We start from the raw sequence: 24,952 nt of genomic DNA on the forward strand, positions 1-24,952 counted from the left end.
TGCAGAGCCCGCACGGCCCCAATGAGACGTCTGGAGTCCCAGGACAGGAAGTCAAAGATTTAGCCATATAAATAAAAATAAAAAAAATCGAAAATGTGAAAGGTTCCTTGTTCTGTTCACTTGCTATTTTTGACATTCCATTTATGTATTTCACATTTATCAAACCATGAGCTCTCACATAACAGGTTTTCATAAAGAAACAGAATTCAAGGTTGTGATTGTGAATACGGTTTCTGGCACTTTATTGAAGTGACGGAGAATGAACAACTAGAGGGAAAGCACACAAGCTTGGAGTGAAGGTTTATCACTGACTGTGCAGTCGAGCCACAGAATCATTCTCTCTCGGCATTACTCACCATATCCGAAAGGAACAGAAACGGTGATTACCAGGGACCAGGGATCTGAAATGAAAATTTGATCATGATGCTGATACACAAATACAGGCTCTTTAGAAAGACATGGTGAGATCATTTATGTTCATGCATGAGCACTGGCTGGCTAACATATACTCCATGATGTCCAACCATATGCATGTACCACCAAGTTATTCAGAATATTATCAAATCAGAGAAGCTTCCTTCGGAATATAATACTCATCAGTATTCTCAGACTGGTTAAGATGAGGTGACAATTGTCTATTAAATGGATTCTGTGTCCATTAACCTGAGTTCAACCTGTGCCTGGTATGTGGATTTACACTGTGTCCATTGTCCCATCGGTGTTGAATTGTGCGTTGATTCCCATTAATGAATTGCCAGTCATAGCCCTCTTGACTCCAACCTTGATTGATCCCACAAATACAATGGCATATTATTATATTCACCTTAGCAAGGGCATGGGAACTTAAAGACATGATCTGTGATAACTCAGTGGCACACACACAAAACAGGAAAACAAAAAAACATTAACATTGACAGTTCGATGAATCCTCCCAGCTGATCACTGTCCACCTGAATCCTACTATCTATACGATGAGAGAGTTGTTTGGCTGTCTGTGTGTCGCTATTTATCTCGGAGATAGCTGAAGGGATCTTCGCCAAACTTTTAGAGGTTCATCATTGAGTGCCTGGGAGGGTTTAAGCCCCTCCCCCTTCACCCCAAATAGGATTTAAAAAAAAAACGTTTTCTAGTGCCTAAGTCTTTGTAGCTATGTGAAAGGTAGTATAAAATTATCCCTGACCCCATTCCTTTGTGGGTGTAGGGAAGTGTTTTAAGCCCCCACAATAAAACGATAATGTAGACTGGGAAATGCTGGGTAACCCACCTGGTATTAAATAAGGTGTGTGTGTCTGAAAAATCATGGAAAGAAAACAGGGGTGGACCAATCTCTACCAAATTTTGCAAACATGCTGGTAGTACCCAGGGTTAGGTTATGGGCACACAAAAAAATCTCCCCCACAAGGGGCTTAATATACCCCCCAATTACGATTTTTGCCTGTACACGTGCCCCAATGCAAGTGGTTTACTGACCCCTGCTGCAGACATGGGGGGTAGGGGGGATTAGCCAAGGCACAAAAATAGTTGCCCCACCCTCATTCCCTCCCTCCCACATCCCCTGTCAGGCTGCTCCGGAAGGGAGCGGATGCTTTTCATGTTAATAAACGCACATTATAAATTTCACGAAAAAAAAACAATAAAATGAATGTTTACATGTGCTTATCCAACAACTAAATATAAACTTCCATTTCCACTGTTACTCACCACTGTTCACTGAATGCGCAGAACAGCTGACCACAATTACAACATTGTCTCAGAAATATTTTACATCAAGTATCCAACATTGTTCCTTCTTGTATGTTGGCTGCAGCAGCGAATGCTGCACCTGTTTGATTGTATAAATTGCCAGATTCACAAATTGCATCGATGTTTGTTTGTTTAAAAATAAAATAAAAGCAATCCAAAACTTCAGGATGAACAGGGAGCAGGCAGAAAATAAAACACTGGAGTAAGCAAGGACATGTGTAAGCACTCTCTCCTACAATGACGGACGCAGGTCATGTAAAATAACACGAGTAGGTTCATGGACATGAAACCAAGCGAAACTGCAACATGATGAAAAAGAAATATTAGGAGTCGTTAATGATCATTCAATCAAGTATTCAGCGTGAGAGATTATTCAGTCCTTCATCTGATGAGAAGGTGTGGACTTCATGGATAGCTTGTGCTCCACACATGGGGTTCATATTCTTCATCTCAGGCGCTTACTTATCCATCCCAAGCAGCAGCGAGGAAAGTACAAAAGGCATGCCATGACTCCTGACAATTTTTCCTTCCCAGCTCTTCAGGGCTCAAGTCTCGTTCTGTGATAGCTGGAGTCATGGTGGTTGAAATTGTTGATAAGTAGCTGCTGGAGCTGGTAGAAGTTGATTTCACAGCATCTGGAACATTGTTCTTCTTCTTTTTCTTCTTAGACTTTTTCAAAATCAAATTCTTCTCTTCTTTGTCCTTTCTTTTACTGTCCTCTCTGCTAGCATTGCCCCGTGCCTTAGTCTGCTTGGTCTCACGTTCTGGAGTGTTTATTTTTGATTTTGCTCGTGTGGTCATTTCAAACGTGCGTGTGAAGTGAACCTTTTGTGGTGCATCCCTGCACACACCAGCATAGAGCACATTCCGACCTCGACATGCATTCAACTTGTACTTCAGCCTCCTGACTACCTGATACCAGAACCTCTCTATCTTGTGCCTGTAGGAAGTGCACTTTCTTGGCCTTGCTGTGTACTCGCACCAGTATGCTCCACCACGGCCACTGCACATCACCCGGAGTGAAACCTTCCGCTCACCTTTTGCCCTCCAGCGGCAACGGTCGTGTCCACGCCCACGGAAGGTTCCCCTTGTTTTGACAACACTCTGTCCTGTGATGTGCCGTGCTGGACTTTCTTGAGGGTGTCGTGGCTCATCTGTTTTAGCCACAGCCGTTTGTAGCAGCCACAATAGGATTGCAAGTGCACACAACTCGAGAATCCACCTTGTGGTGCTGCACGTCATGCTGTTCAGCAAGCAATGGCCTGCAAGGGACAGGGGATGGTGAAAATCTCAAAAACAGCTTCCAGTAAAACTACCATTACGGAATACAAACGGATTGGAAACAGTGATGCTTACATTTGTAGATTGCTGGTGGAGATGTGTTTGTGCGTTGTGTTTGGTTGCGTAGCGGGTGTGCTTCAGTGCCAGAACAAATTGGTACCCTTTCTGTCAAGTGTGGACAATGTTCATAACTGCAATTGGTTTGACAAAACGTCTGTAAATAGTCATTATTTTTGGCAAACCACATAATTTTGGCAAAACTCATGTTCACATAATTAAGTCAAGGGCTGATGAAAATAATGACTTGATTATTCTTCAGAAGACCTTAAAAATACAGTTCCTTTAAAGGGTCTTAATTTATACTGACCCTTTAAAGAAATTCACATTTAAGCTATCTACCACAAGCATAGTAATGAATGAGTTGGCTCAACAACACCAAGTTTGAATCAGATTTCCATTGTCTAAATTTTGATGTTTTCATGTTCAAGTTCTGGTCTCAAGCTGAACATCCTCAATACTATGATGTTCTTTATCTGTTTTATTTAATTTCCTGCTTATTTAAATTCAGTACAATGTCTGCTATTTTTTTTTAAAACTTCACTGAGAGATACACAGGATTTGACTATTGGGTGGAATTTTGTTGATACAAGCTGATACGGAAATAACTTGAAGTTCAGAGTTCAAGTTGTTTTAAATATACTGGCATTGCCATATTTGGCCTTGCGGGACCATACTGTAATGTTTTTATCTATCTATAATTCCAGCTGTGTGTGTGCGTGCGTGCGTGCGTGCGTGCGTGTCTGTCTGTCTGCGACCGCCGTTTCTTGACAACCGCCAGTCCGATCTGATTGAAACTTGCCAGGAATATTGCCGGGGACCCGCGGATGTGCCTTTTCAAGCTTTGATGTTAATCGGACAAGCGGTTCCCAAGTTACGGCCATTTTATTGCTTTTTTTAGTGTTGGAAAGGTGTATATATCGCAGTTGAAGTGTCGTTCCACCTTATCACCTTATCATGCCATTTTTTTTCCCAAAGATATCTCAGAATAATGATAACAGCATATTAATAATAATAGCACAATAATTGGCAGTAATAAAAAGAATAACATGATGTAATGACCAATGTCTGTCAACCAATAACGACCTATATATTATCTGTCAACCAATGACAGGACACGGTGCTATGATGTCACAATTAATGTTTATTTATTTATTTATTTTATAGAAATATATTTTGTACGATTGACGTCACAGTTCTTCTTCGTTTGGTATGATGTCACAATCGACGCTGGGGACCTGAGTATGTGCCTTTTCAAGGTTTGATATCGTTCTTCATCCGTTTCAGCTGTTTCCCAAGTGTTTGAAAGCTGTTTTTTTCCCAAAGTTTGAATTAATTGTTCAAATTATTAATTAATCCCAAGGTTTGAATTTTCCCAAGGGAGACAGCTGTTTCCCAAGGGTTTGAAAGCTGTTTTTTCCCAAGGTTTGAATTAATTGTTGTGCTTGGTAGACATTTGTGAATACATATAGAGAGAGAGGGGAAGGAGAGAAGGGGGGGTGAGAGAGAGGGGGTGTCACAATTCAAGAGAGGGGAGAGAGGAGGTGGCGAGAGAGGGGGGCAAGAGTGGGGGCGAGAGAGGGGCGAGACTAGGGGGGGAGAGAGGGGGGGTTGCGTCACAATTCTTCTTCTTCTTCATTTGATATGACGTCACAATTGACGCTGGGGACCTGAGTTTGTTTCCCAGGTGTTTCCCAAGTTATAGCCATTTCTGATACGGTTGGTCCGATCTAATTGAAAAAATGCCCCAATCCAGTCGTCGTTTACGAGAGCGAAGGAACGAAGCTGCACATACTGGCACGCACCGACGGGCACGCAACTACGGGCCCGCACTAGTGTTATAAAATGCAATAAAAATATAATTTGTCACAAAGTGATATTTTTCCTGGGACACTGTACACCTGGATATTTTTTGGAAGATACAATAATCAAATTTGGTCTTGATGGACAACACTAGAGCTTTTATGATGTAAAATGCCAAGTGATCACTTTTGATTTTTTTTTTCCTCATACAACTATACTCGTATGTATGTATGTATGTATGTATATGCACTCACAGCTCATACAGGTCCCAAACATAATGAATAGTAAATTTCATAATTGTAAACTTACCTGTGCATGGACAAGCACCAGATATGACCTTCATGTCAGTGTTAAGAAGCAACCAAACCAGATACAGTATCTCCCTCTGAAGTCTGCCTGAATGTTGGAAATGACGGCATCGTCTTTCTGATTGCAGATGTCCATTAAAGTAATCACCAAACCTTCCATGTTCACACGAGGTAATCTCACATGGTTCAATGTCCACTCACTGGCAGCGATGGTCGAAGATTTAGGTAGAACGCGTCCGTCTACGAACTTTCGGGCTTTGCACGGATCCATGTGGCCTCGGGAGTTTGTAGTATGGCGAGCTGCAAGCTATCAGGTTTTTGGGCGAGTTCAAAAAGTTCAACAACTCTTTTGTTGTGCAGAGGCACACGGCTTTCTCGCCAGTACGTTTCCAAGTATTTTTTGGCTTATTTTGGAAGCTTTATGAGTCATTTCATTTCACAGTCCTTATCTCGCACACACAACATACGTTTGGCTGCCCTGATGACCCCCCCCCCCCCCCATTGCTAGGGGTTTCTGCGCATGTCCACTGAACGTTATGTTGTGGATTATATCATTTTGAAAGTCCCGTCTTATTTGGAACATTTGTGAGCCTGCTTTTTCCTCTATTGTCTTGATGTGAAAAGTTGCACCAGCATTGGAAGAAACCATTTGTTGCATGCAAACCCAGCGGACTTGTAACTATTCTGGTTACAATCAGCCAATCTTGTGGTGTTTCTTGGGGTGAAGCTGCCTGATGTGCTCATGGTTCATCAAGACCGAAACACTTTGTGGACTGTTATGTGATGTTAAATGTCCAGGAAGGAGTGAATGCCAATGTGGTGTCTAGCTTGGAAGGCAATATTAAAATTGATCCAAGACATGGTCAAGAATGATGGTTAAACCAAGCAGATCGATTGGAGGAGATTAAGTTGGAGGAAGACCAGCAAACATAATCGGAAGATTGATGTTTGTGTAGAAAAATGTTCCAAATCTTGCATTTGTAGATATGTCATGGTGTTGCGGATTTGGAAGCCATTTGCACACAAACAGACAGCAGTCCCCCGCATTTCAGTTATTTCGATAAGTATGTGTTTATAGTTAGGGTCCCCTACCTGTGCCTAATGGGAATTACATGTGTGCGCTGCGAGTTACTTTTTTAGTCAGGGTTTTTGCAATACAGATCGAGCCTCCAGCCAACCGAAACCATCACTCCTTCACTTCGTACATCGCGCCATTACACACGCGTGTCCAGCCACGGACGTCGGCGGAGATTTCCATCGCCTCAGATCGAGACTCCACCCAGAAAGGCAGGGGCGTGCCCCTTGTCCAATCACACACAGAGGGCAACTTTCCCACGACACCCCGGCCAATGAGGGTTGAGATTGCCACAGAGGGCGATTTTCCCACGACACCCTGGCCAATGAGGGTTGAGATTGCCACAGATGGCGATTTTCCCACGACACCCCGGCCAATGAGGGTTGAGATTGCCACAGAGGGCGATTTTCCCACGACACCCCGGCCAATGAGGGTTGAGATTGCCACAGAGGGTGATTTTCCCACGACACCCCGGCCAATGAGGGTTGAGATTGCCACAGAGGGCGATTTTCCCACAACACCCCGGCCAATGAGGGTTGAGATTGCCACAGATGGCGATTTTCCCACGACACCCCGGCCAATGAGGGTTGAGATTGCCACAGAGGGTGATTTTCCCACGACACCCCGGCCAATGAGGGTTGAGATTGCCACAGAGGGCGATTTTCCCACAACACCCCGGCCAATGAGGGTTGAGATTGCCACAGAGGGCGATTTTTCCCACGACACCCCGGCCAATGAGGGTTGAGATTGCCACAGATGGCGATTTTACCACGACACCCCGACCAATGAGGGTTGAGATTGCCACAGAGGGCGATTTTCCCACGACACCCCGGCCAATGAGGGTTGAGATTGCCACAGATGGCGATTTTCCCATGACACCCCGGCCAATGAGGGTTGAGATTGCCACAGAGGGCGATTTTCCCACGACACCCCGACCAATGAGGGTTGAGATTGCCACAGATGGCGATTTTCCCATGACACCCCGGCCAATGAGGGTTGAGATTGCCACAGAGGGCGATTTTCCCACGACACCCCGGCCAATGAGGGTTGAGATTGCCACAGATGGCGATTTTCCCATGACACCCTGGCCAATGAGGGTTGAGATTGCCACAGAGAAGACTTTCCCACGACACCCCGGCCAATGAGGGTTGAGATTGCCACAGAGGGCGATTTTTCCCACGACACCCCGGCCAATGAGGGTTGAGATTGCCACAGATGGCGATTTTCCCACGACACCCCGGCCAATGAGGGTTGAGATTGCCACAGATGGCGATTTTACCACGACACCCCGACCAATGAGGGTTGAGATTGCCACAGAGGGCGATTTTCCCACGACACCCCGGCCAATGAGGGTTGAGATTGCCACAGATGGCGATTTTCCCACGACACCCCGGCCAATGAGGGTTGAGATTGCCACAGATGGCGATTTTCCCATGACACCCCGGCCAATGAGGGTTGAGATTGCCACAGAGGGCGATTTTCCCACGACACCCTGGCCAATGAGGGTTGAGATTGCCACAGATTGCGATTTTCCCATGACACCCTGGCCAATGAGGGTTGAGATTGCCACAGAGGGCGATTTTCCCACGACACCCTGGCCAATGAGGGTTGAGATTGCCACAGATGGCGATTTTCCCATGACACCCTGGCCAATAAGGGTTGAGATTGCCACAGAGAAGACTTTCCCACGACACCCCGGCCAATGAGGGTTGAGATTGCCACAGATGGCGATTTTCCCACGACACCCCGGCCAATGAGGGTTGAGATTGCCACAGATGGCGATTTTCCCACGACACCCCGGCCAATGAGGGTTGAGATTGCCACAGATGGCGATTTTCCCACGACACCCCGGCCAATGAGGGTGGAGATTGCCACAGAGGGTGATTTTCCCACAACACCCCGGCCAATGAGGGTTGAGATTGCCACAGAGGGCGATTTTTCCCACGACACCCCGACCAATGAGGGTTGAGATTGCCACAGATGGCGATTTTACCACGACACCCCGACCAATGAGGGTTGAGATTGCCACAGATGGCGATTTTCCCACGACACCCCGACACCCCGGATTTTCTCAACCCGCACAAGAAATTAATCAAGGAACGCCAGGCTACGGAGTGCTGGTCTTGGGGGTCGCGGGTCTTGGTGCTGGCTGGTTCGTCTGGTCCTGGGTCATCATCGTCTCTGGTCTTCTCCTTGGTCTTGGTTCGTTGGTGCATGGCTGGTTGGAGAGCACGATCCCTGGTGCTTGGTGCGGCAACGAAGGTGTGGGTTCGAGCCCCCCCCCCCAAACCAGCTTGTCTCGACCAGACCGCACGAGGCGGAAAGGTGCCCAACTGGCTCCATTTCGTGTGTGTGTGTGTGTGTGTGTGTGTGTGTGTGTGTGTGTGTGTGTGTGTGTGTGTGTGTGTCGGCCGTCCTGTAAGTAGAAACTGTTAAGTGCCTGTGTTCATTGTAAATTGCATTTCTGATAGTCGGTTTAACTCTGCTCTTTTTGTGCTCCCCTGCACCATTATAAATAAACCCCCTGAATTGTTCAATGTACCAGCTCGTTGTTGTGCTTTCTATTATTGACCCAGCATGGTTCATGCTTGAGAACCGGTAATATAAGTCGATTGGGCTGTAAGTTGTCGTTTGGACTGACGGACTTTGGTAATTCTGCTCGGTTACACCGAACCGAGGTCGCTAGAGCGACCCGGTTCGACAGAGTCCGTTGAGGGTGTGACTTCCCCGGTAATTTGACGATGTTTGTATTTAAGCATGTATCTCACTGGACTGCGACAGCTCGCGACGAGCTGGAGACACCAAATTGCAATAAAACAACGATAATTTTCACTTGGAATCGCACTGAATTTATACTAAAACGCATTTGCGTATGTCTCACGAATATCGCACGAATGTCCCACGAACTCACGGCGAAATTTGGGATTAACTTGGCCTGGAGTTCGCATACATGTCACACGACATTCGCGCGACGCTCAGGTGACAAAACTGAGATTTGTTTGGCATATGCAAGTGTCGCGCGGCGGTCACACGACGGTCGTGCGACCATCGCGCAAATGTCGTGCAACAGTCGCACGACAACTTTGCGTGACAATTGAGAAATCGGGACTATATATATATATATATATATATATATATATATATATATATATATATATATATATATATATATATATATATATATATATATATATATATATATGGCCTCTCCCTTCCAGCAATCATATTGTCAGTTGGGAAACGAGTAAGGGAGTACCTGACTGAGTCCTACAATGGTGTGGGAGCTGTGCCCTGGCAGAACAGGATGGTGGGATGACAGGAGAATTCTGACCAAGCCTGATTGTTCAAAGTGTTCTGTTACTTGTCAACGTTGCACCCACAAACATTGTGTGTGACCCAATTGTTCATCTGCCTTGATAGGGGCTTGTGGGTGTGACCATATTTTGTGTGTGACCTAATTTATGTAAAAATATGTGTGACGTGATTTATGAATGATGGGAAGGTGAAAGGAATGATGGGAAAGTGAAAAGTTTGCATTGAAGGCCATTACTTAGAACAGGAGAGAAAGAGGACAGACAATGCTGGTTTTACAATATGGACTATGAGTTGGTTTGGTTTTTTTTAAAGTCATATCTGGATTGAACTATTGTGAATCTATCTACATTGCATTGCATATCACATTTGTCGCACCTTCTGACTCACGGAAACTAAATTGAGAAGGGTTCGAGACAACTGCGACGACTCTGTGACTATTTTGAGATCAAATGTGTCGCACCAAATTTTTGAACATGTTCAAAATTCCAGCGACACCAGAGCGATGTCCTGCAACTCGCGCGAGGAAATTGAGAACCACCGCGAACGTTTCCAGACATTTTGGAGAATCCCGTTCGCATTTTGTCGTGAGCTGTTGAAGCCCAGTGAGATACAGGCTTTCGGTGTATTGAAATTTGGCTATTAACCCAACCCCACGCCGTCAGAGAATTGGCGAGCACGGTCCTTAAGTGACCCGTGACCTTCGGAGTTGTCCGAAGGTTACGACCTGCAATTCCGGGTGTTCGGTGGGAGACGGCTCTACTGCTTCACCTGGCGGCCGTTCCTCGCCACCGACCCCCGGTCCACAACAATATTACATACAGCATTGATTATTTTTTAAATATGTACATTTATTGAGACAATAGCAGCATCTCAATTCTTAGAAAAAGTAATATCATGACAAATAGTTGAATCATCAACATGGAGGGGCAGCTTATTGTTAATGTGTGAGAACATTTCCAAAAACTTGAAAAAGTAGAGGTGCAGGAATGCTGTTTTGAAGAACCTGACTGAAACTGAAACAGGGTAAGATCTGGACTTGCACCCTCTGCCCTTTCCATGCTCTGTCCCACCCACTCCGAGGTTTTCTTTGTGCACGTGGTACTCTGGTAGATGAGTGGTCTGGCAGTAACCACATTCTGGTTAAACTACCAACATCCAGATATACTGCTCACCTCATTCGTTCCTCTTTTTTTCCTGCCTATGGAACAAAGTTCTTCAGTCTCTTCCAGTGTGACCACTCCTTGGCTTTTTTTCACAAGATCTTGGCTATTCGTCGTTCACCTTGGCGTCTTGGTTTTCTATAGGTTTTCTTGGGGTATAGGTTTTCTATTATCATCGCTTTTCCTAAACCTTGTGAATTCTTGGCTTTTTTCATTGGCTCACCTTGGCATTTATGAAAATGAGAAGTGGTCACACTGGTCTCTTCCCTCCAGAGCTTCAAGACAGTTGCTCACTGCCATCTTTGGTTATTCCCCATCTAAACCATGGTCTTTTCTAGCCTTATCATTAACTCTTCACAAGCGAACTCCAGCCCTAATCTCTGAGTTTCTCGTTTTTCCTTCCAATTCTGTGATTGAGAGTTCACCTTTCAACTCTCCCTGTGTCCTTCCCTTGCCATCACTCTTCACCAAATCCCTTATTTCTCTAAGTTTCCCTCAATTTTGTCCCTCAAACCTGCTGTGGGTGTGTCCCCCAATGCCCCCTTTCTCTCTTTCCACTGTTCTGTTACATCCTGGTCCGTTCTGTGTTCCAGCTCCTCCTTGTGCCCTGATAATGTATACAATACAGGCCCGTCACTAGGGGGGGGCATTTGGGTGCAATGCCCCCCCATGGCGCATCTGGTGCCCCCCCCCACTTTTACGCCACCCATTTATGCCCTGTTGCACCCTGTGAACAACTTCGTGTTTAAGGACGAGCGCCCACTGTGAACTCCTTGCTGTTTAAGAGTTCACCTGTGTGAACTAAAACCCTTATTCCAGATGTCCAGTGTGGTGAATAATAAGGCCTTCTTGGATAAACTGTTCTTTAATAATATCCTTCTTTGAATAACAGTCAAGAGACAAGTGTGCGCTTCCCAGCGCATCTCCAAAAGCAATTGGCAAGCCAATACAGTCCAAGACCACAAGATAAAAGATAATAACGCAAGCACCAACGCCAGCAGCCAAGACCTCGTGTCGAATGTCGATGTTGTGGGTGGTTATATATTTATATATATATATATATTTATATTTATATATATATATATATATATATATATATATATATATATATATATATATATATATATATATATATATATATATATATATATATATCATGGATCATTTAGTTTTAAGGAATAGCCAATCACCGTATTCGATATGGAGACCCTATTGAGCAGGTTACCTGATTGGTTGTAAGTTAGGTATAAATTTAATACAGTCATAATATGATAATATGATAAAGGAAAAGACATAAATTTACATTATTAAAGATGAAGTGCACGTGCACCACGTGACCTTCACAACCCGTCAACCCTCCATCTTACAAAAGTAATTTTATAATAAAAATTAAAAATATGTGTTTGCAATCGTGCTTACATTTGAAATTATGCAGATAAAACCTGTTTTTGATGGATGGATCATTTAATAAATAAAACCGTCAACCGTCAAATGTCGCGAGTCGCAAGATTAGTGACGCGAGTCACGAGGGACGAATCACAGAGCGCTACCTTGCAGCAGGAGAAAAAGATGTGGATGATGGATATTCGAAAATGGCTCAGAAAAGGAAAAAATGCCAGCGACGAAAATGAAGAAGATGATGAAAGACATGTTGTGGGAGGAGTTGGAGGAGGAGGAGGAGGAAAAGACGATCATGTCGATGAAATACCGACAGAAGCTGGCCAACCTGGCCAAGCCAGCAACGTCAGCCCTGCGGCTGGAGCCCCAGCGCAGGCAGCCGAGTTTCCACGCTCGGCGGCGGCCTCGGGATCGGGTGTGACTGTCAAGCCGCTTCCCGATGATCTTGGAAGTGAGAGACCGAATCAAGTTGTTTTACAGCGGTACCCTGTCCATCTGTTGCAGAACAAGAGTCGCTCGTTTGTGTCCTCGTGGTACCAGACTAATGAATGGCTGGAATACAGTGTGCAGACAGATGCAGCATTCTGCTATCCATGTAGGAAGTTTAACACTGCACGTGGCCCAGTGGACTCTACTTTCACAGTGCGAGGCTACCGGAATTGGAAACATGCCGTTGAGAAAGGCAGGGGGTTTCACAAACACGCAACTTCAAAGGAACATTTAACTTGTGTTTTGAGGTGGAAGGAGAATGAGAGGCGCATCGATTGTAGTAAGGAGATTTCCACACTCCTCAATGCTGACCAGCTAAATAGAAACCGGTACTATGTGTCTGCTCTTATAGATGTTGTGGGATTTCTCGCCGAAAATCAGATACCTTTTAGAGGGAGCCTTGATCATTTTGAGGATATGTCATACGGGCACAGTGGGCTCTTCCTCTCGCTTTTAAACTACACACTCAAAAAAAGACACCGAGCGAGCCGAAATAATAAAGCATATCCCACGAAACGCAAGCTATACCAGTCCGGAAATGCAGAATGAACTGATGTGCACATTGAGTAATGTTGTGACGGATGCCATCGTGGAAGAAGTAGGCACATCGTGGTTTACCATCAAGGTGGATGGGACGAGGGACCCCACTGAATGTGAGAACATATCAATCATCATTCGCTTTGTATCGGCATCAAATGAAGCAACAGAACGTCTACTCACAATAGCTACAGCCGACGCTGGAGATGCAAAAACATTGACAGACCTAATAATTGCAGAGCTGACAAAAACGGGACTTGACACATCAAAAATATTAAGTCAGGTGTACGATGGGGCTTCGGTAATGGCTGGGAAGCACGGTGGGGTGCAAAAGTTGTTGCAAGAGATATTGGAAAGAGAAATCCCCGATGTGCACTGCTTAAATCACCAACTCCATCTGGTAGTTGTCCACGCACTGGCAGCAGAGAAAGCTGTCACTTATTTCCTCGAGGTTTGTTGTTGCCTGTACAAATTCTTCAGAAAGCCCACTGTTGCTGCACAGTATAAAGGTGAGCGGTTAAAACGACTTCTTAATCAAAGGTGGATGGGACATTTAGCCACCGTGTCTCTGATCAGAGGATCTTTTAAGGATATCACATCCTTACTGTCGGAGATTGATGCAGAGTGCGCCTACTGTGCAGAGCTGAGGATGGAGGCTATTGGCCTTTTGCGGGAAGTCTCTGGGCCTGCCTTCATGTTCATTGCTATCTTTGTACAAAAACTGCTGATGTTGTTAGATGGCCCTAACAGACTCTTGCAGGCAGAGGACATGGACTTGCTAACGGGGTTGGAACTGGTGGCGAGTGCTACAGAGTGCGTGAAGAAACTCCCCTCTGAGGATGAGTTCACTGATCTGTGGAACAAGGCCAACGATGCTCGCACTTCCACACCTGCACCACCAAAACGGAGACGCACAATGCATAAGAACTTGGAACAGTTTGTAGTTTTGGAGACTACAGGACAAAACAACGACAATGACAAGACGGAACTGCAGAGGGTTTTTACAGCACAATTGACACTGTGCTTGGAGAGATCGCTCAGCGCTTCAGTGAGCGCAACACACAACTCGCCCATTCACTCGCTGCCTTGAATCCCAAAAATGGCACGTTTTTGGATCCCCACTTGCTTCAGCACATCATGACATTAACAAAGTCAACCATCAGTGAAACAGAGTGTGTGGTTGCAAAGCAGTTTATTCGCTCACAGACAGAAAAGCAGCCAAACGAGAGATGGACAACACAAAAACTCTTCTCAACATACCACAAAACGCTGGAAGCCATGCCAAGTGTAGTGACTGCTATGAGACTTGGACTAACATTTGGTGCTCCACTGCCATGTGTGAAAACTCATTCTCAACATTGAGGAATGTCTTCACTGACCATCGACGGTCCATGCGCCATGCACGCAAGGCACAACTGGTACGGCTGGCCTTCGAGAGAGACCTCACACGTAAATGCCTGAATGAATGGAAGGAGAAGGTCTTCAGAAGATTCCACACCAAGAGGCGTCGTCTGCAGCTCTTCTGACGGTGAGTACAGCAGTATAAAAACTGTACGAGGAGTTCAGATTGTGTGTGTGACTGCTGGTGATGCGTGTGTGGTTGAGGTTGCAGTGTGGTTGTGGTCAGTACCCACCGTGGTCGGCTGCTTTGTACTTCTGATGTTTAAATTAAATGTTGTGTTTGGTGCTTTGCGTATCCCATATCTAGTGCTTTGTGCATAACCTTACCTCTGTGTAATTGACTGATTTAAATGTGGACCTTGTGGTATCTTCAGGCCGGTCGTATTTGCTGTTGATAGTTTAACGTGATGATCGCAGGTCATAGCCGACTGTATCTTATTTCAAAGTGCACCGATTCTGGTGCCAACCTCCCCTGTTTAGTCATTGTATCTCTGGTATATTAATTTTCTAATGCCAATTCTTCACAACACCTTGTATAAGTGCACCTGAATTTGTGCCAATTGTCTAATCATTGAATATCTGCATTGTAAATGTGCCAGTTTGTTGTGACTCTCCTGCATTCGAATAATTTTAGGCCAAAAACATCGGAACATATTAAATCTAGCTGAGATCAATTTGGTTAGTATGCGACGGCAACCTCAGTATAGATGTGTCAATGCTGCATGAATACAATAGTATACCGGGTTATCAAAAATATTAAATATAATAATTGTGCCCCCCCCATCCAGATCATATGCCCCCCTTAATACTGAGTCCTGGCTACGGGCCTGATACAATATAGAAATGGAAAGACGTGTGGCTGTCCTACATTTAAGGAAAATGGAGAGCCATGAATGAAGTTGACCGTAAATACCCAAGGCAGTGAAAATTTCAGGTAAACCTGGTGTGGGTGTCACATTGTGTCAAAGGCACATTACATGGTTTATTACCTCCGCCACCGAAGGTGAAGGAAGTTGTTTTCACCCCTTTCTGCCTGTTTGTTTGTGTGCAGGAAATCTCAAAAAGTTGTTGAAGGATCCAGATGAAATTTTTTGGACAGGTTGGGTGTGTGACATGGACAAACTGATTAGATTTTGGTGAAGATCTGGATCCGACTACTAGAATTTTTTAAAGCGATTCTTTACCATTGAGAGATATTGTATGGCCGAAAACGATATATAGCACGATATCTCAAAAACTTGTGAGCGGATTTGGATGAAACTTGGTGGACATGTTGTGAGTGTGACAAGGAAGAATTGATTCAATTTTGGTGAAGATCCAAATCTGATAATTTTTATAAAGTCATTCTTCACGATTGAGACACGGGGCTAAACCGATATACACTACATGGCCAAAAGTATGTGGACACCTGCTCGTCCAACATCTCATTCCAAAATAATAGGCAGTAATATGGAGTTAGTCCCCCCCCCTCTTGCTGCAAAAACAGCCTACACTCTTCTGGGAAGGTTTTTCACTAGATGTTAGAACATTGCTGCAGGGATTTGCTTCCATTCAGCCACAAGAGCATTAGTGAGGTGTCAGGCACTGAAGTTGGGCAATTCGGTCTGGCTCGCAGTCAATGTTCCAATTAATCCCAAAGGTGTTCCATGGGGTTGAGGTCAGGGCTCTGTGCAGGCCAGTCAAGTTCTTCCACACCGATCTCGACAAACCATTTCTGTACGGACCTCGCTTTGTGCACGGGGGCATTGTCATGTTGAAACAGGAAAGGGCCATCCCCAAACTGTTGCCACAAAGTTGGAAGCACAGAATCATCGAGAACGTCATTGTATGTTGTAGCATTAAGAATTCCCTTCCCTGGAACTAAGAGACTGAGCCTGAACCATGAAAAACAGCCCCCGACTATTATTCCTCCTCCACCAAACTTTACATTTGGCACTACACATTTGGGCAAGTAGTGTTCTCCTGGCATCCGCCAAACCCAGACTCGTCCATCTGACTGCCAGATGGTGAAGCGTGATTCATCACTCCAGAGAACGCGTGTCCATTGCTCCAGAGTCCAATGGTTGTGAGCTTTACACCACTTCAGCCGACGCTTGGCATTGCGCATGGTGATCTTAGGCTTGTGTGCCGCTGCTCGGCCATGGAAAACCATTTCATAAAGCTCTCGACGAACAATGCTTGTGCTGACATTGCTTCCAGTCAGGTTGGAACTCGGTAGTGAGTGCGACAACCGACGACAGACGATTTTTTTTCCACGCTACACGCTTCAGCAGTAAGCGGTCCTGTTCTGTGAGCTTGTGTGGCCTACCACTTCGCAGATGAGCTATTATTGCTCCCAGACGTTTCCGCTTCACAATGACAGCACTTGCATACCGGGGCAGCTCTAATAGGACAGAAATTTGACGAATTGACTCGTTGGAAAGGTGGCATCCGATGATGTGCCATGTTGAAAGTCACTGAGCTCTTCAGTACGGCCCATTCTACTTCCAATGTTTGTATATGGAGATTACATGGCTGTGTGCTTGATTTTATACACCTGTCAGCAATGGTTGTGGTTGAAATAGCCGAATGCACAAATTAGAAGGGGTGTCCGCATACTTCTGGCCATGCAGCATATAACACGATATCTCAAAAAGTTGTGGACGGATTCGGACGAAACTTGGTGGACAGGTTGGATGTGTGGCAAGGACGAATTGATTCGATTTTGGTGAAGATTCGAATCCGGAGCTGGATACGAGAATTATTTAATATTGAAAATGATTCTTCACCTTTGAGAGATCGGATCAAAAAAGATATACAGCATAATATTTCAAAAATGTATTGGGCCCGATATGTTCTCTTGGATCAGGAATTGCATGGCGGAGGTATGCGCTCTTCCAAGTGCCCTTAAAGCTTGACTGTGCTACAGTGCCCCCAATCCTCCTCAATAATAATTTATTCAGGACTGTGCTGCAGTTTCAGGGTTGAGGTCTCAAATAACTTTGGGAATCAGATCTTTTTCGTACAAAATCTAGCCTCATGGAAGAACATGGTGATGTGGGGGTAGAAGGGCAACATATTGAGAGTGGGACATCAGGCTGACATAACAAGCTATTTAGCTGAATGAGTAAACAGCAAAATAGGAGACGAAAAAGTAACAGTAATGTTCAAGTATAAGAGGGATATGTTTGGGATGAGTTAATGGGGGTAAAAAAAAAGTTTGTTCTTCGGGACGAAAGGTGACATGTGATGGCAGGGAATTGCTAACTTGAAGGGCTGGAGGAAACAGTGGAATTGAACTGACTCACCAGCAGGAAGAAAGATGACCAGAGAAGTAGATGTGAGTTTTAAGCCTGGAGGGTGGAAGGATAAAAGGAGGAGGTTACTGGAATAATTTATATATCCTGAAGGGAAGGAGGGCAGAAAGACCAGAGCAAATGAGACCAGTCCTGTAGAGGTGAAAGAAAACAGATGACCAAGTGACCAACATATCTAAGATGCAAATGACCAACATGCCTGAGATGAATGAGCATCAGGCCTTGTGCTTCTGCTTATTTGTGAGAGATGCCAATCAAGTTGAAACCTTCTGCAGCATCCAGGAGTGAAAGGTGTGAAGTCGGGGTACCAGACCATAGAAACGACAACCTTTGTCCAACAAACAAAATCCCTATAGACGATTATAAGTTCTGACTTCTGACTTGCCAAGGAGGACTTGATGGGATTAAGGATACCCGATCTGTGGGTGGCTTTGGAAGCAGACAGGTTGGAGAGTTCAGCCTTATCATAATCCAGATTAGATTTTAAAATTCAGCTGAAGATGAGAATATAGTAGTTGCTTGCCCTGCAAAAAATTACCCTTGGTTACATTCATTGGGGTTTGCCTTCCTTGCAGGATAAGAGGAAATTAGAGGGAGGAGAGAAAATTTCATGGTCAATTATAATTACTTTAGGTCCGAAAGACATCTCGTCAGGCATGGGGAAAGACGGAGACAGAGGAAGTAAGAAAGGAGGGTAAAGAGGGTTGTTTTCAATGGGTTGTTATTTTAATAATAATATCGCACAATGATTGAAACACCATCACGATACTAGATGCAAAGCCATGTTGATTGAAGCATATGTACCTGATCCAATCTATATGCACTTTACAATGCAGATGTCCCAACAAATGGTAAATCATTTGTCCTGGACCTGGTAGTGACCAACTTTCTCTCCCTCTCGTCTCTCCTGTTCCTCTTCTCATGCCCCACTTGGTTTTTCTTACCATGTTCTTGGTTATGCCTAAATGTCTGACTGTACATAGAGAACTGCCTCAGTACTGCAATGTCTAGCTGTTTAGTCAGGCTGACTGGCAGGGACTGAAATCTGTCCTCTGACAACTGAGACTGGTCTTCGATGTCTGGATCCAATACACTGACAGCCTGGAAATGCATTCACAAAAGCCTCATTTCTCCAATGCAAGCTTTATGCCATCTCGTTTGTGGTGATACTCTCAGCCCTAGTATTGATCAGTACTGTGGCAATGTAGTTGTGATCAAGCATCTTCCTTTCTCATCATGGATAGATCGACTCTCTATAATGGTAATAGATATGTTCTCGACCTCAATTGAATGCTTATAATCATTCATGACAATAGTGGATGTACACATACAAAATGAAGAGTCACAAAACAAGAACTTTTTGTTTACCTGGCGATGGACTCTCTGGGAGATGAGTGATACATGAGGAACACGTGACATAAGGTGGTTTTATTCACTGAGCTGGTGGTGAGTACTCTCAACCCGTCCCCACCACCCTTTAAATTAACAAATAAATAAAATAAATGTTTGACTTATTTGCAGTTTAATATGAAAACTCAACAAGAGCGCGAATTGCTTTATAATACATGTCCCCGACCAATATGATATTTTTTATGTTCAAAAAGAGTATAACTCTGTGAAAAATTGACGAAATGCCCTGAAACTCGAACTTGTTCTGTAACTTATCATAATCAAGCCATGTACCAAGTTCCATTTGAATATGTTAAAGGGTATGGGGGGAAAAAAAAAGTCTGAAAAACCACAGGTGGGACAGACAGCAAACCGATCGTCCCCTCCCGTGAAACCGTCGGGGAATAATTGCAATCAATAAACCACACCTTATATCAATACCTTTTCATCATGTATGATGTTGGGGAACCATCTCTGAATTACAGTGGGTAAGGGCGAGGGGAGCCCTGCCATTTGTATGTGCAGTTAATTGATGGCCCCTTCAGGATAACTCCATTGAATTCAATTCCCACCACTGCACTTTGCCCTGAAAACCAGTCGTTTCCAAAGCTGTAGGCTCTGTCCAAAGCTATCTATTTCCACAATGAAACACTAAGAGTTCAGTGTCTTAAACGTTTGGGCATCTCTATCACCGACAACTTCTGGGTAGACCATATATCAGAGCTAATGTCTTTTACTTGGCTTTCAAAGTCATCCGAAGACTTGGCATCCAGCAATGTGCCAACCTCTTGCTTCTTTGTGAGAAAAGCCTCCAAAGCCTTTACCCGAAGATCAATAGAGTGCAGACTGCTCTTTTCCTATTTATCGTTTTGGTGTCTTGCATTGTTGTGCATTTCCGTTTGTAGAACATTTTAGATGAATTTAAAACTTTTAATCAACACTACTCTTGGATAATTCTGGCTATTTCAAGCACTTCTAATAGTTACCGTGCCTCAAGTACGATGTTGGGAGTTTTGTGGAGAGCTCTTACTTCAACCTGGGGTCTTGCCAAAAAATTTGCATAACATTTTCTTTCCCAGTCAAAATTCGGTCACGTGACCCGAAGAGCCATGCAGAGTCGTTGTCTTGTGCACCTCATACCACTGTATGAAGCGTGTGCTGAACTGTCTGGGCTAAAACTTGGATGGTTCGTTGCTCTTTGCAGGGATTATCGAAAGATTGTGCTGTTTACAAACGGTTCCTGCTGGCAAGGTTACAAGATAACAATTCTCATGAGGGGATGGAACCCTTGGGCGACCTGAAAGAGATCTCTCACTGAACCGTGCAGGCAGATGGTACCTCAGAAATGGCACTTTGATGAACATTGTACCGAGAAGCAATGGCAGAGTGAGACTTCCTCTTTGAACCATTCCGATGGCGTGATCAAACTCATTTTGTGTTAAATGATGCCGAAACATTCATAAATCGGCTGACACCACTTGTGTGGCCAATTTATAGAGCAATGGCATGGGGCCGTGTGCAGACATGTTTCCAGATTTTGTGGTCGGTGTATTTTGCATGTTGATTGCCAGAATTGCTCAGTCCAAGTGAGGGAAATTGTAATGTTACATCTTGCATATCGACTCTTCCTGATTGAGTTTATTTTCTCAATAGTTGTGTGTTGCGTACACGTGCCGAAGAATATTCCGAACTGAGAACCCATGGTTTTATTTGAATGTTTAAAAGTTATTACTTAGTGTTTTTTTTTTTTTGTGAGGATGATTATATATTGGGAAGTCGATCTAGTCGAAAAAAATAAATATTTTCAATTTTTTTTTTTTTAAGATTTGTTCTACCCTTATTATCAGTATTTAAAATGGCGATTTCAGTTAATACAATGGCGATTTGGATGAAACTTGGTTGGTAGGTTTATACCATGACCGAGTTGTGTGCAAATGAGAACCGTTGCTATGGACACCACCGTTGCCTAGCAACAGGACTTTGAAATTTTAGAAAAATCATAAAAAAATTAATTTTTTCAAAAATCGGACCACGAGCGACTGTGGGCAGTACATTCAGCCGTATTGTCAAAAACCTCCAGCCGGATCCTATGAAAACTGTCGGAGAAGATAGACTTTGAATGAACCCTGGTCGAAAACAATAAAAAAAGGAAGTTCGTTATATCTCAGAGACTATGAGTCAGATATACATGAAACTGGTATGTCCGAGTTATGTGTGAGAAAGAACCGTTGCTATGGACCCCTCCGTTGCCTAGCAACAGCCAAAAAACCTCTAAATGTGGGGGTATTTTAATGAAAAAACAATCTGCAGCATTTACCCTTGAAGCTGGAATCATGAATTTTCTTGTGCTTAATCCTCAGGTCATTCCCCATCGAACGGGCCCATCGCGTCAGGTTCTATTGGGTAGTCAACTACCCATGTCCGCCTACCGGCTTGTGTGTGTATATATATATATATATATATATATATATATATATATATATATATATATATATATATATATATATATATATATATATATATATATACTCATTAAGTTCTTGTAATTTATTCTTAATTTGACAAACAATGCTAGCAACTCGCCAACTTCTTGTCACTTTCTCCAAATCTACACTTTACGCTCCTTTGTGCCGATTCGGTCTGCTCCGGGTTCACCTTTGAATTGTTGTTTACTGTTCCATAAGAGTTTTATCTGGAAAGAAATATTGAAACACAATTACTGTACCCTATTTATTTTCTTTCATGCATCTGTCCACCTAAAAAGAAAAATGCAATTTTCCAATAAAATAGAACATTCATCTTCAATTCTGTAAATGCCTTGGTCATGGTAAAACCTGGTTTATATAAAGTCCTGATATAACATCTGATTTCCAACAGAAGTATTGCCTACAAATTATGGAGAATCTGTAAAGTTAGGCAGGTACTTAATAGGTATATTTTGTTGTTACATTTTAGTGTTAAAAAGATAGCACTTGTATGAGTGCAATTATTCAAGTTATATTATAGGTAATAAATGTATTTTTCTTTTACATATATTTTTATACAAGGTATAAAGCTCCTAATGGAGCTGACAGTGACAATGACACAGACACACAACAAACGCTTCACACAGCCACTGAGCTTAGGGGAAGTGCTGTCACTTCCCGGGGTACTCGGGGTACCAGCAACATCATCATAATGGCGACACTTTTCTCACCACACTCAAAAGGACATTTCCTCAGGAGGAATTCCCCCCCTCCCCCCTCCCCCTTGATCGCAATTTTGTGTTGACTGGAACTTTCAGTGGAGTCCTTTTCCATCTCATCTGCACAAGGGCTTCAGCCAATATTCTACATGTTCAAAAATGGTTGAGGATGCCTATTACCAGTATAATTTTTCGTTCACGACTGAAAATGATTTTAGCATGGCCTAATAATACCGAATACAGCCATTTGATGGAGTGGTAAAAAGATTTCTTTCACAACAGTGTGGGTTCAATTCCCATGGCTGTTCAGATCAGCAAAGTGTAGAAGTGAGTGGTCATGGTCTTTACTAAATACGTAATGACAAATCCCAGAAATGTGGCACAAGGTTGCTATGAGTTGATGTGTTCGATCGATTGACTAATCACCATCCATCTTAAAAACAAATTTGGCATTGATTGTAGCCCTTAGAGCCGAGAGGTTCTGGAAGTGTACCTGTGTTAAAAGTTATTGTTCTGTAAATTTAAGGAAATAATTTTCCTGACATCTCCGAACTTTTTCCATGTTTTGTTTCTTTTGACAATCAACATAATTCACACAGGATAAGTCATGTATGCATTCGGCTAAGATTGGAATACTCTCAGTTTAGAATGTGACTTGTAAATGCATTGCAAACGTCAGTCATTACGTCGAGAACATTCCACAGAAATAAGACTTTTTTATCAAACGTAGTGATGTGCTTTCTGGCAAAGCACACTATAGTAGAGGCCATTTTAAAAAACACTACGGAAACAAGAAAATGCTGACAAGAATGCAGTGATCAGGTGGAAACCCAGGAGTTAACTGACCTTCAAGTGATACACAACATATTAAACGGAAATCGTAGAGAAGACTACGCAGGCAAAAGCACGATTTGTATTTGCCAATTGATTGTCAGAATTTCTTCTTAATTTCATTTTTATGCATTCCTTAGGGGAGTGAAAGGAGAATTAACGAAGAGAAAAGTTTATTTGCAGAAAGGAAAAAAAAACTATATAGATGAGTGATGAAAAACAAATTATTGTTCGATTTCGTCACAGATGAAAGAGTATTCACAGAATATATTTGTCCGTAAGTTATGAGTATTCCTTGACTTTGACTTTGAAAACTGGCACAAAAACACAAATGGTAGCGTTCTCACATCTGGTGTCAATTTCTGAGTGAGAAACCCAGAACAAAATTGTTGTCCAAATAATTCATGAGCAAAGACGTTATATTAAATGATGGGAGTTAAACAAATTCTCAAAAGAAATGCTCACAATGATCCAAAAATGCCAATAATTATATATATATATATATATATATATATATATATATATATATATATATATATATATATATATTTATTTATATATTTATACATACCTAATTGTTCCGCCTTACACACGACATATGGATAAAATATACTGCAAATTAAAAAATAAAAACGACATTTCATCTCATTCTGAGCACATTTAAAATGCCCCGAGTACATTCGCCATCCTTAACTGAGGTGAGGTTCAATGCGGTCGCTGTCTGCTTTATGCTTGCTTATGGACGAGAAAGATCGCAAAACTAGTTGGTCTTCTGGACAGTATAATTTTAAATTTTCCACAAATTCCAAATTATTGTTTCCCTTTCCTTTGTTTGAAGCATTGCTCGTCAAGAGCTGTCGCCGTGTCTGTGCAATAAGATGTAAAGGGGTCATCTTCATAGGCCGTGACGTACTCTGTCCTTCCATCAAATCCGCAGTAGTTACATGTTTGTCCATAAGTTTGTGTAAATACCAGTGCTGGACAGCACCCGTTTGTCTTTTCAGGTGTTCATCAGCAAGACAAAAAAGTTAATACAAAACTTGTGGAAAGAAGCTTACGTACAATGGCACCAACAAAGTGATTTTGTGAGTACAATTGTAGATAGATTCCTCTAAATCATTTTATTTCAGAAACAAGTACCTTACCCTTCACCAAGAAGGTATCACTCAGACATTGTTTTGACACGAGACACCACAAATACACCATTCTGCAGTTAAGGTGAAATTACATATTTATAACAGATAATATATACCATCGATAGAAAGCACCGTACCTTTTTTTTTTTAAGCCACGGGAGTGATGGTCTCGTTCTGAGCACTGTTAGCCACTCCACCAGACCAGTTGATGAATGCCTTGCCTGGCATCGGTGCTTATAGTTGCCTTTGTGGGAGTCACGCCTATGTGCACGCCTCGTGAATCTTCTTTCACAATAGCTCCCAATCACCCTCATTCCCACTCTCGATCCTGATGCTTTACATCACTTTTTCTGCATTTGCATTTATTTATTTATTTTGCAAAATTGTCACTTGCTGATGAGTTCAGTCACATAATCAAACTTTTTTCTAATATCAAGCTTCTCCTGTGACCGGTTGGCCTGAATGTGCTCAATCACGTTGGATCTCACAAGCAAAGAAGAATCGAGCCCCAGTTCATGGTGAGATACCTCCATGGAAGACTTTGTGTTG

The 24,952-nt window shown here is 43.2% G+C and overlaps 1 protein-coding gene and 1 long non-coding RNA gene across 2 annotated transcripts in view; one reads left to right on the top strand and one right to left on the bottom strand.

The window, feature by feature from the left end:
- LOC147034760 (uncharacterized) overlaps window positions 1–24,952 on the top strand; it is a 50,294-nt gene that overhangs the window by 23,512 nt on the left and 1,830 nt on the right. Inside the window, exon 3 of the long non-coding RNA XR_015060082.1 lies at window positions 24,272–24,352. This is a non-coding gene — a long non-coding RNA (uncharacterized LOC147034760). The remainder of the gene's footprint in view (window positions 1–24,271; window positions 24,353–24,952) is intronic.
- Window positions 213–20,684, bottom strand: LOC147034761 (uncharacterized). Its single transcript, XM_085875235.1, has 5 exons — window positions 20,622–20,684; window positions 19,945–20,070; window positions 18,808–18,964; window positions 17,855–17,899; window positions 213–3,005 (listed from the first exon to the last, which is right to left on the bottom strand). The coding sequence occupies exons 1-5, from the start codon at window positions 20,682–20,684 to the stop codon at window positions 2,206–2,208; spliced, it is 1,191 nt and encodes a 396-aa protein (XP_085731361.1). The 3' UTR covers window positions 213–2,205.

This window comes from Eptatretus burgeri, chromosome 1 (genome assembly GCF_056783735.1).
Source record: "Eptatretus burgeri isolate ZD-2024b chromosome 1, Ebu_testis_v1, whole genome shotgun sequence".
In the NCBI taxonomy this organism is placed as follows: domain Eukaryota; kingdom Metazoa; phylum Chordata; class Myxini; order Myxiniformes; family Myxinidae; genus Eptatretus; species Eptatretus burgeri.